The sequence below is a fragment of the Manis pentadactyla genome, chromosome 12, assembly GCF_030020395.1.
Source record: "Manis pentadactyla isolate mManPen7 chromosome 12, mManPen7.hap1, whole genome shotgun sequence".
NCBI lineage: Eukaryota > Metazoa > Chordata > Mammalia > Pholidota > Manidae > Manis > Manis pentadactyla.
In genome coordinates, this window is record NC_080030.1 from 59,069,621 (window position 1) to 59,082,979 (window position 13,359).

Sequence of the window (13,359 nt, forward strand, 5' to 3'; positions counted from 1 at the left end):
GCAACATGTATTGATCATCTAAAATATTGGCTCACTGAATTATGCAGATCTTCCATGTTTTGACACATTTCATTATACATCAAAAAACCACATTCATTAATGTGACTTCATCTCATTAGGAAAGTCTTAAGCATGGATTGCACAGGGGCATAAGTAAGCTTCCAAGGATGGTAGAAATGTTCAGTATCTCGATGGTGATAATGGTTTCACAAGTGTATACATGTGTTAAAAATCCATCAAGTTGTACACTTTAAATATGTACAAGTTTTGCATGTAAGTTATACCTCAGTAAATAAGAATAGTGTGATAGAGAAAAACAAACTGGGAAAACACATTATTCTACTCTGTGTTCTCTACTTTTGTGTATAAAAATTTCCATAATAAAAAAATTGTAAAAGGTCTTTAAGTTTTAGGAAGCTGTCAAACTCACGGTAATAGATTAGTTTTCCCAAATTTTAATTTTTGCCTGAAAGCTTGAATTTTATCATTAGCAGTAAGTAATGCTAGTTGTCCTTGATATGACAGGTTTCTTTATTTTCAAGAAAATATATGCCAAATATCCACATGTGAAAATGACAGTTCATGAGTCATTCTTCAAGGAAAAAAATGAAAGTGGCTACCTTAGCTTGTAGCTTAAACAGTAACACAAGTGCTTTTCCTTGAATCAACCTACATATTCCTTCAATATGCAAAGATGCTTTATGCAGACTTCCCTTTTCTATTACACAGAACCTTAAAAAGACATAGAGGCAGATTAAATACAATTAATAACCTTCACTACTCAGCAAGAACATTTGTATATGAAATTAGTTTTTTTTTAATAATTATTTTTTAACTGTTATCTGCCTTGATTCATACTGGCCACACACAGTATTACCCACGTTAGCATCATTTAGTACCAATATTAAACTTCACCCTCTTTTTATCCACATCTATTCACTCACTTTCCATTACTACGTATTCACTGCCCCAGGATGTGTACTGTGCCCATCTCCTTTCGTGCCTCTTGCACCAGTTCCTCATACACACAAACCTAGCCACTTCTCCCTCTGTAGCTTCCTCAACTAACTAGGCTGGAGGCTCAATCACTACGGTGTTTGCAGTGTGCCTACTAGCATTGCCGGCACCCTGCTTCCTGGCCCGTTGTTTCTCTCCTGCTGTAAATCTTATCTATTGCTCCTGGCAATCCAGTGTCATGTCTCTACTAACCATCTGTCTGCTCCTCAATCTCATCTTACTCTTCTGAACTCTACCACTCGACCCCACGCCCTCCAAGGAGGTAAAACTGTAAGCTTCTTCCACTGTGTACTGTCCAAGCCCATTACTGTTATGCACAGAGTCCTACTCACCTATTCCTCCTCCCTGTCTACTCCTCAGATGTACTCTTAGCTGCCCATCGACTCTGTATCACTCTTAAGGACTCTGTCTTGTACTTCTCTGTATCTCATGATACCCAAGAGAGGAGTCTGCACATTGTACATGCTCAATAAATTCATTAAATCAATGATGAATAATTATTAAACAAAAAAAACAGTTGGGGTTCCCAGAAAATCACTGATTCTACCTCTCTGCTTGCAAAAGTTATAAAGAACACATTGGCCTTCAAAAAAAAATACCATCTAGACCTTTCCAAATTCCACACTGCCTATAAGATGTATCTGACAGCTGAAAGTAAACTAGTCTTTGCAAGCACTAAATTGCTCATCAATCTTACAAAAGGTGTCATTTAGTCAATTACTTTCCCTAAGGAAATATAAATGGAACATATCTGCCTGAGAAAAATTAAATTCACCCAACTCCAGTGAGTAGCTCACAGAGAATAGTTTCACCACTGTAGGATGGCTGAGCCATATTTCATACCTGGTTTTACCAGGAAGAACTGTTTTGTTCTGTTTTTTTGTAGTTGAATTTTTGCTGATTAATGCAGTTAGGTTTACAAGGAGTTAGAGCTGGAGGTTAAGTAAGCACAGTATTACCCATAAAGTATTGATTACAAGAGAACTAAAATGTAGTACTTTTACTCATATCTGAAAACAGAATATTGCCTCCATATCCTACCAAACTCCCTGAACACTCCACCAAAAGGTATAGGATGGCAGAGGATGGAGAGAAAATGCTCAGCAAGGAAATGTAAAGCAGGCACAGAGAACAGGAGCAGCTGGCAGGGAGTCCAAATTCAGATGCCAGCAGGAGCCAAGCCGGTAGTGTGAATGCGTTCAGCAAATTGTGTAAGAACAACAGAGTAAGAGGGGTAATGAAAGCAAGCTACTTTCAAGGTCAGTGTGCCTATGACCCCATCCAGGAAATCACTGCCAGGAAAGAATGTGAAACCAGTGTGGCCACATTTTCTGATGGTTCAGAGAGCTACGGAAACCCAGATTTTTATTCATAAAATCACCCCAATACTGGCAAGTTATTCAAATTTAAAAAAAACAAAGAAACAAACAATAAACCCAGTGCCAGTCCAGTAAAAAATGAAAGGCTGACAATTTGTGATCTTTTGAACACAGAGTAATGGTGGTGGTGTATAAGAAAAATTACAAAAATATATTCCTAAAACTAAATCCCTACTCCACACCCTCTTGTAATAACTGGGTTTCTGTGTTAATCCTCTGTGTCTGAGTACTTATATTGACCATATTGAGGTAGGGCAGGGACATGGGACAAGCATCATGATTAACTTTTCCTGCCTATGATGAAAAATGCTAAGATATAAACAGTATAGTAAGAACAGGAGGGACCCCATCTTCAGGCTAAGATTCCATTTTAAAAAAGCAGAGAGTTGAAGTAAGATTCCTAACATATTCTCCGGCAATCAGACAATTCAACAGCCTATCCTAAGGCAGGGCAGGCAGTTGTAACTGATATGTCCCCACTGTTTGAGGGTAACCACTATCTTGGGGAAGAACAAAATAAATAAATCCCTTGTGTTGGGTTTATTTAGCAGAATTAGCTGGAGGACTCATAGTAAAGGAAAGGAGACATGGTGTCTCTCACCAGACATAAGCACCTTGAGACCACAAGTCAAGCCTATGTCCAACACCACCCACCCCCGGCCCTTTGCCCCATTCTTGAAAGCCTTAAAAGACAGAATCCCCAAACTTTCAATATACCTCCTTTCTGAGGCCACCCACACTTTTTCTCTCTTTAAGTGCCTAACTTGAAATAAAGCTTTCTCACTGCTCAAATTATTGTGGTTTGTCTGTGTGCTACTTCATTTTATTTCCAAGTCTTCACTCTGTCTTTTTTTTACCTCTAATAAGTAGGAAGGGGCTGCTAAGAGCTCAGATTTGGGCTTGCATGTTTCCGTCACCTGGGTGACCTGGACAGAACTGCAGCTGTGCTGTCTGCTCTTAGTAGCCTGCCTGAAAATCTCCTTTCTTTGGGAAGTTCTGAGAACACAATCTCACTCCATCCTGTGCTCCGTGGCTCTCCCAAATCCTGGGGTGGTAGGGGCTGGTCCCCATGCTGTGCAGATCCAAGTGGACACAGGATGCCAGGTGGCCCTGGTTTCAGGAATTGGCAAGGGAATCTGAGGCCGAGAACTTTCCCTCTGCGCTTTCCTATTTTCTGCTACCTGCAAGGCAGCTGCCATTCCTGGCTGCTCTTGCTTTAATGAATTCCTTCCTTACCTACACTCGTCTGACCTGTTAGAGAATTCTTTCTCGCCAGACTGTGTTAATCCCTCCCTGGTCCAGGCTGAGGTTTCTCCTAGTGCCTCACCTAGTGAGCGGGGAGAGACCTCCCCAGACACAGCTGCTCTGCAACAATACCAGGTAGATTAAAAGCTCAAATGCAAAAGCAAGAAAAAAAACTAGAAGGAAATATAAATATGTATCAAATCTTTGGTTTGAAAATGACTATACCCATAATAATTAAAGAAATCACAGGAGAATTGTTTTAACTATAATTTAACAAAAATTAAAACATTTAATGTGAAAAATACCTCCTACCCAAATTAAATGTAAAATAAAACCCAAATAATATTTGAGCCAGTATGACAAAGGGCTAATTTACTGTAAAAAAAAAAAAAACCTCACAAATGGGTAAGAGGCACAAAAAGAATGAGCTCCAACTCCTATGGATAAAGATGTCTGGCTTCAGCCAGTTCCTAACCCCGTTCAGAGCATGGTTCTCTGTAGCACTAAGGGTGAGACAGCTGCAAAACCACACCTGCACAATAAAAATCAGCTCGCAAAAAAAATTTAAAGAGTGCCACAAGACCCAAAAAAAAGAAGAATTCACAACCAAAGAAGTAGATATTTAAAAAATATGGAAAGTGCTCTGTGGAGAAATGTGCATTTAGCACTTTTCCCATTTTTTAATCACATTATTTTTTTTGTTGTTCAAAATAGCCAGCAGACATACAAAAAGATGCTCAACATCACTAATCATCATGGAAATGTGTATCAAAACCACCACGAGCCATCACCTTATACCAGTCAGAACAACTATCACCAAGAAGACAAGGGACAAAGGTGCTGACAAGGATGTGTTGAGAACAGAACTCTTTTATACACTATTGGTGGGAATGTAAATTGGTCCAACCACTATGTAAAACAATATGGAGTTTCCTCAGAACATTAAAAATAGATCTACCATATGCTCCAGCTATTCTACTTTTGGGTATATTTACAAAGACAATGAAAACAGGACTTTTATGAGATCTATGCTCTCATGTTTATCACAGCATTATTCACAAGATATAGAAACAACTCATATGCCCATCAGTAGGTAAATGGATAAAAAAAGATGTAGCACATTTACACCATGGAATATTATTCGGCCTCAAGAAAGGAAGGTATCTTCCTATTTACAAGAATATAGATGGATCTTGAGCACATAATGCTAAACAAGATAAGTCAGGCAGAGAAAGACAAAACTGTATGATATCACTTATATGTGGATTCTAAAAAAGTTACACCTATAAAAAGCAGAGAATAAAATGGTGGTTACCAGAGGATTGGAGTGGGGGATAAGAGAGATGATATTTAAGGGTGCAAACTGGTAACAAGTAGTAAATAAGCTATAGAGGTCTAATGCACAATATAATGAATACAAATAATAATATTGTACTATAATTATGTAATTGATAAAGCTATATTAGCAATCATATTGCAATATATAAATGTACCAAAGTAACACATTGTACACCATCAACTTTTAAAATGTTATACAAAAAAACTCAATAAAAAATATTTTTAAAATATGAAAAGAACATTAAAAATGAACTATATTGAAGTCCTCAAAGAGATAAATGAAGAAAGAGAATCAATGAAACAAAAAAGGAACAGGAAAATATGAAAAAGAATCAATTGGAAATACTGGAAATGATGGATTTAGTCATTGATATTAAAAAACATAATAATAATAAGATGCCCTAAATGGCATGACCGCGACAGGTTAAAAGACAGTCAGTGATTTGGAATCAAGCATTCTCCAAGAATACGTCATTAGCAAGTTAAGACATAGGATATATGCAAATCTAGTAATCCTCAGAAAAATTCACATATATGCATGCACACACTAAGTTTTACAAACAATTTTAGGAGGTTCCAGAGACCTTGAATCCAACTTTAACCCTAGAATTATGAATACAACAATGTACCTTAAGATTTGAAATCTGTCCCACTCCATTAGTGCATACAATAGAATACTAGTTCAAGGTGCAGGAAACAGACATTAAATATGAGTTAGGATCAAATCAAAGTCAAACCAAGGTAATAAACCAATTAAATCTGATCAAGAAAGGAAACTCACTAAAAAAGTGTCCTGAATCCTGCTAAACATTCTCTTTTGCAAAACTCAGGTAAGATCAAGAAAATCCATTATTATCCATAACAAATAAAACTGCAGCATACAGCAAAATTGGTTAATTCTAATAATTAGCATTTTAGAATACAGGTATTCTTTTAAAGCTTGTATCGGTATCACAAAATGTGACAAAAAATAAGTATTTGTGATAAGCAAAAAAACAATTTTTTAAACAATATTAAATAATCAGTATGGGGATACAAGATTGGTGGAGTTTGAAAGAAAGTAAATTGCTCTAAATCAGAAAAAAGTAACAAAGAAGACTGAAGGGAAAAATCTAGAGAAGTTGCCTAGAAGAGGGGGAACTTAAAAGACTAAGTTGGAAAAGAGCAATAAAAAAAATTCAGAGATGGCTACATAGTGATCCGGGATGAGATACACAGAACTTCTAATGGCAATACAAGTGATACATGCTATAAGCTGTATAATGCCAGTTCCACAATATCTTCAGAAAAGTCTACACATTGCTCATCTTTTGTTTGTTGTTTTTTAAATGTAGTGGAGAGGCAATGAAGCACTGAATTCTTCTCCAAGGCTGGCCTAAAGTAATTACAGATACAGACAGCTAGCCAAAATCTATTACATAAGAAGGATTTAATTTGCCTTTTACTATGAACTGAAATAGAAATTTTTGGTCCCCATCAAAAATTCAATGAAAAACAGCTCTCTTACACAAATCTCTCAAAACAAATCTCTCAGATTCTGAAAATATGAAAATCTCCCTTGAAATAGAATTGAAATTATTTCAGAATATAAAATTCAAATGTTATAATGAGTATTTTGTGTTTAAGATAGCTAAGATCTTTGGAATGTAAAATAACTTGTCTGAAGATCTCTAGTGAGAATTTGGAAATAGACTGTGTCTCTTGAACATTTTTTTAAATGCTTTCACAAACTTCAGTATTAATATTCTTTCAGGATGTATGTTTCCATAGGATTTCTTCAAGCTGACGTGGAGAGAAATTATCTTGTTTGACGACCTTGAAACATGTAAGTACGTGTATTTATCTTCTCTGAGTATTTTCATGTTACTTCAAAAGTATACAAATCAGGTTGACTTGAAGTTCACAGTTTTATAAAAGAATGGTGCCTGGTTTGAAATAGTAAATTTGAATTGCAACAGATCAGACTCCTTTGAAATACTTTCACATTGCAAACGATGCAGAACAGCCCTGTTCTGATTTTAAAATCTTCATTTGTTGTATACACTTCCCGCTTGGAAACATAACTGTGGATGAGTCTGTCTCATCACATGCCATCTCCCTGATAAGATGATAGAAGCACTTATGTATGAATCTTTGTTTCTCCTCAAAACACATTTCCCTTAGGGAAGAAACTGAAGGACAAGTTTTCAATCTTTGCAGACCACCTACAAAGGCTTTCCTTTCTCAGAACGAAACTTTCTGGCCTGAAACATTCTATTCCCAATTAAAAGCAGCAAACATGAAAATGCTCGGTGTGGAATGGTGCAGTCATGCAGGCCTTCACTGGAGCGAATGTTTTCTTCATACTCATGAGATAAAATTAAACTGAATTTTGCATCAACATTTGAAGACTTCACTGTAATCATATTTAATGCATGAAAGTATAAGAACTACAGGTACTAAAATCTTGATGAACAAATATGAACAGCATGTATGTTTTCAAAATTCTTTCATTTTACTGCTAAAACATAATATTTAAGGAAATATGTCATAGAGAAAAACATATACAACTAGCCCTAAATATTTGCAAAATTAAATGGCTCTCAAGAAATCAAAACTAAAGATAATAACTTTTAAATGGCACTCACCAACCACAATTGAAGACTCACAGTGATAATAACCATCACTTTGCTTTTTCTTCAGCATGGAGCAAAGATCTATGCGATGCATCATTTCTTCTCCAAATTTGTGACTGATAAATTTTTCATAGAATTCGGGGTCTATTTTTTTCACTCCCTTGAAGTGACAAAATGAAATCACATCAATCAATCATTTCACCTAGGCAGTCAGTTCACATTTATATCACTTTCTTAGAACCTGCTATTACATTGTAGTATACAGTAGTGCCTACTGGCATTTGAAAATGGATACCACAGAACTGTTGTAAAATTGTTTTTAAAGTTTCCCTGCCAATGATGAGTTCTATTAAAAAAAAAATTAGAGTGTTGGGTTTAAATTTGGCAGCATGCAGAACTTCGTATTTTTGAGCTTCAGACATAACAAAGTATATCAAATTGAAATTAGAATTATCAAAGAAAGTAATCTCCAACAATATTGGAGACATGGGTGAATTTTGAAAATGTGGACTTAAATTTTATAATGTGCAAAATATTTTAACAAAAAGGATGCAACTTTTAAACTCCCTATGTAAGAATCATCTGAAAGACAATTTAAAGTTGTTTGAATTGGAGGAGGGGGGCCTGTGGATCTTCCAAGTTCTTTTCTACCTGTCCTTCTTTATTCTCAGTGTCTTTCATGGCAGGAAGAGGGCTGGTTGTTGAAAATTATGATGCTCTTCGCACCTCTGTAGTTTCCCAAAACAAGGGAATGAACGTCTCCTTCTCCCTTTCCTATACAACGGCCATGCACCCCACCTCCGCGCCAGAACACAGTCCACAAGCTGACAGTACAGTCCTTTACAGGGCATGCTTACTGGCTGACCACGTTCTCAACATCTTCTTTCAATCTATATTTCAAAAACCACCCTGTAAATACTTGTCATTTGCTAAACATTAGAAAATATGAAAAAAAAATACAGAAAAAGAAGAAAATAAAATCATTCGTGACTCTACTTTTTATATAAAACACATTAACACTGTGGCGTACACCCTTCAGGTCTTTCTATACATATATATTATTTCGAGATTATATTTATGTTAAGTCTTAATAAAGTGTAATTAGAATACATATTTTTCCTTTTTATTACCAAGTATTACACAAAATTTTAAAGTAGGAATATAAAACAAAAAAATGGAATCATGAACAGCAGCTATTATAATTTTGTCATGTTTTATTTTTCCTATGCAAAACAAAGTACTTTTTTCTTTTTTTATAGGAATGTGGTTGAGCCATGAGTACTATTTGATAATCAGCTTTTTTTTTTCAGTTAATACGTTGTGTCAATAACTTAGATGTATAAAAATATTTTTGTCTCCATAGTACTACAATGTATAGAGATACCATTAATTTATTCATTTAATTCTTTATTTTTGGACATTCAGAGTGCTCTTAATTTTTAATATTTTATTTAACATGTTTTTATTAATAAATGTTTTTGTTCTGTGTCCAAACTGAGATCCTGATCTTTGCTAACTGCTCCACTCACAGACTTACCCATGTCAGTTAACAATAACTCTATTCCAGTTATCAGGAGGAAAGCCTTGGGGTCATCCTTGATTTTCCTCTTTCTCTCAACCCCTATCTCCAATCAAATCGTGTTGGTTCTGCCTTCAAAACCCGTTGAATTCTCACCATCCTCTTGTTACCTTTGCCCAAGCCACCCATTTCTGTCTTCCACCTGGGTTATCCCAAAGGCCTTCTGTCTTCTCACCCTAGCTTCCTCTACAGCCAGTGATGCTATGAAAACATACATCAAATCAGGTCTCTCCTCTACTCAAAATTCTCCAGAGGGTCCCCATTTCTCTAAAAGGAAGAGCCAAATTCCCCAGAACACCCTACAAGACCCTGTTCTGCCCTCTCTGTACATCTTGGGCCTTGTCTTCTATGCCCCCTTACCCCTGCTTCAGCCTCCCTAATCTGCTTTTCCTTCCTTGAACATGCCAGGCGCAAGTTCACCTCAAAGACTTGGTACTGCCTGTTCCCTCTTCCTAGAATGTTCTTCCACCAGCTATCCTCAGGGCCCATGGCCTACCTCCTTTCATCCCTTACTCAAATATTACTTTCTTAATAGGTCCTCACCTGACCACCTGTTGAATCTGGACTCCCTCCCCAAGAGGTTTCATAAGTCCACTCTGCCCTCCTCTCTTCATAAATATTTGTGTATATTTTTTCATGGCACTTATCATCATCTAACAAACTACATGATTTTTACTTTATTATATTACTTTTCATTGTTTGTCATTACCTGCCTCTCTCCATTAGAATATAAGTTCCACACAGGACAGGATTTTTGCCTGACTTTTAGTCACTGAAATATCCCCAGTGCCTAGAATGGTGCTTAACATAGAGTAGTGCTCAATAAATAATTATCACAAAGGCAGAGGACAAAGTTTCAAGAAAAGAATAGTTGACATATCAAATGCTGTTCATTAATAGTTCATCAAGAAGGAGCTGGGTGTATTTCTTTTCATTTGGTAACAAGAATGCCTTGAGAGAGACAGCAGAGCATAATGCTAAGGTGCAATCAGTAGGAGTGAGTTCAAATTCTTGCCCTGCCACTTTCTAGCCATGTGGTTTGATTTCAGTTTCCTCATCAGTAAAATGGGGTTAACAATAGTACCTACTTCAAAGTGCTATACAGACTAAATGAGTGAATTTATAAAAGTGCTTAGAACAGTGAAATACAGTAAATGCTACTATATATAAACACTTTATATATATAGCTATTATTATCATTGATGAACTTCAAGGAATAACTTCAGTAGAAGTAAGGTTTCAGGAATTGTTTTTTCAATTCTGAATAAATGCAAACTAACCATTCTTATTTCTTTTTTAAATTCTTTTTCTTTTGTGTGTGTGTGTGTGCTGGGGTGGGGGAGAGGGAAATGTAGGTGTCATTCCCTTAGGCCAGCCAAGAGAAGACTAGTGACAACTTAGCAGAAAAAAAGGACCTTCGGTTTTCAGGATACCAATGCTGGTACTGGCTAGCCACTGTAATCTCAGCTTTGTCACTTTTTTTTTTTTTTAAGTAAGAAATAAGGGAAACATAAGAATGACTCTCATCTGTTAAGCTAACTAATTAATTTAAGCAAAAAGTAAGGACCAACTATTTTGCAAGAATTCTTCACAGATGATTTCCAACATGAGTCTTAAGGAATTAATTTTTACTAGAGTAAAATGGAATTGTTTAACTCATCATTTATAGAGAGAGCTGTGGTTCAAAAAGGCAGTAAGCCAATAAAACATGTAGATGACCAAGACATATGAAAAGATGCTCAACATCACTAATCATCAGGAAAATACAAATCAAAACTGCAATGGGTATCACCTCATACCAGTCAGAATGTCTACTATCCAAAAAACAAGAAATAACAAGTGTTGGTGAGGATGTGGATAAAAGGGAACCCTCCTTACACTGCTGATGGGATTACAAATTGGAGCACCCAATATGGAAAGCATAATGGAGATTTCTCAAAAAACTAAAAATAGAAATACTATACGACCCAGCACTTCCATTTCTGGGGATATACTCTTGAAACAAAATCTTTAATTTGAGAAGACATATGCACCCCTATGTTTACCGCGGCATTATGTACAACAGCCAAGATATGGAAGCAACCTAACTGTTCATCAATAGATGAATGGTAAAGAAGATGTGGTACATATACACAATGGAATATCATTCAGCCATAAGAAGAAAACAAATCCTACCATTTGCAATAACATGGATGGACCTAGAGGGTATTATGCTAAGTGAAATAAATAAGTTAAAGATCAATACCATATGGTTTCACTTGAATGAGGAATCTGAAAAACAAATGAACAAACTAAACAGACTCATAAACAGAGAACAAAGTGTTGGTTATGAATGGGAAGGGAATGGATGAAATAGGTGAAGGGGATACAGAGGTACAAACTTCAAATTAGAAGAAAATTTAGTCACAGAAACAGAATTATAGTATAGGGGATGTAGTTCAGTATTGAAATATGTTTGTATGGTGACAGATGGTAACTGCACTTATCATGATGCACATTTACTACTGTATGTAAATGATGCATCACTAAGTTGTTTATCTGAAACCAACATAATACTGTACATAAATTATATTTCAATAAAAAAAATAAAAAATGCATGAATCCTTACAAGGCACTGGAAGTATATGCTCTGATCAAAAGATATCTTTAAAAATATAAAGACTCTAGAAATAGAGAATAATCTGCTTTGTCTGATATATAATATTAGCATGAGCTTTGTTCTCTAGGGAATTTTTTGTTTGACAATGTATTTCCTTTTTTTTTTTCCAGGCTCTTTGTCCAAGGGCAATATATATCTTTTCCAGTAAAATGCATCTGAATTAGTCTCACCATCCAGCTGTAGCAGGGGGCATTTTCTTTCATAATAAAAGAAAGGCCTATCATTCTAAGAAAACAAATAAGTATATCAAAACTGTCTATCATTAATATCATTAATTTAAGGCTATGGAGCCTCCTATTTTCTGAATGGATCCATTGGGTTGTCAAAATAGTCCCAGACACATCACCCTGCAAGGTTATATTTTAAAACTAAAGAGGCTGTTGTTGGAGGGGGGAGCCAAGATGGTGGCATGAGTAGAGCAGCAGAAATCTCCTCCCAAAACCACATATATTTTTGAAAATACAACAAATACAACTCTTCCTAAAAGCGAGACCAGAAGACACAGGACAACAGCCAGACTACATGCACACCTGTGAGAACTCAACGCCTTGTGAAGGGGGTAAGACACGAGCCAGGCCCAGCAGGACCCGAGCGCCCCTCATCCCAGCTCCTGGCAGGAGGAGAGGAGTCGGAGCGGGAAGGGAGAGGGAGCCCAGGATGGCTAAACACCCAGCCCTAGCCATCTGGACCAGAGCGCAGACACAGTGCATGCGTGGGGTGCTGGAAACTATGGAAACAGAACAGTAAGACCTGTGAGCGGGTCCCAAAGCTGGAGCCCCTGGGACAAAGAACAGCGAGTGCTTTTTGAAAGTCTTAAAGGGACAGGGACCCCACAGCAGGACGGAAGTGTCCCGGGACACTTAGCCCAGCAACTGACAATCCCAGGGAACTCTGGGCACCATAACCCCCTGGACAGCAGGACAGCTTGGAGGCCCCTCATGGAGATAAACAGTCTCCTGGCCATTTCCCCTCCGACGTGGCTCCACCATATTGGAGAAGCAACCCAAGGCAGGCCACGCCCACAGCAACCGCGGAGCTAAACTCCATAGCGGCCAGGCAAGAATCAGAAGCCCCGTCTGCATGCAGCTGCCCAGCACAAGCCGCTGGAGGTTGCTGTTCTGCCAGGAGAGAAAGGTCACAAACCAACAAGAAGGGACATTCTCCCAGCCATCACTTGCGCCAGCTCTGCAAACTATCTCTATGGCCATGAAAAGGCAAAAGAATGTGATACAGACCAAAATCACAACCCCTGAGAAGGAGATACACCTAACCAGTCTTCCTGAAAAAGAATTCAAAATAAAAATCATAAACATGCTGATGGAGCTGCAGAGAAATATACAAGAGCTAAGGGATGATGTCCAGAGGAAGATTACAGAAGTGAAACAATCTCTGGAAGGATTTATAAGCAGAATGGATAAGATGCAAGAGGCCATTGATGGAATAGAAACCAGAGAACAAGAACGCACAGAAGCTGATGCAGAGAGAGATAAAAGGATCTCCAGGAATGAAACAATATTAAGAGAACTG

At 37.2% G+C, this 13,359-nt stretch overlaps 1 protein-coding gene across 3 annotated transcripts in view; it reads right to left on the reverse strand.

Annotated features, from left to right (window-relative positions):
* The window catches only part of AKAP7 (A-kinase anchoring protein 7), a 150,564-nt gene that overhangs the window by 59,934 nt on the left and 77,271 nt on the right, over positions 1-13,359 (reverse strand). For 2 of the 3 annotated variants that reach the window (XM_036903787.2, XM_036903788.2), the window contains exon 7: positions 7,607-7,754. In XM_036903787.2, the coding sequence (XP_036759682.2) occupies positions 7,607-7,754 (148 nt within the window). Of the gene's footprint in view, positions 1-5,977; positions 7,375-7,606; positions 7,755-13,359 lie in introns of those variants that run through there. The other variant, XM_036903789.2, reaches the window with a different exon arrangement.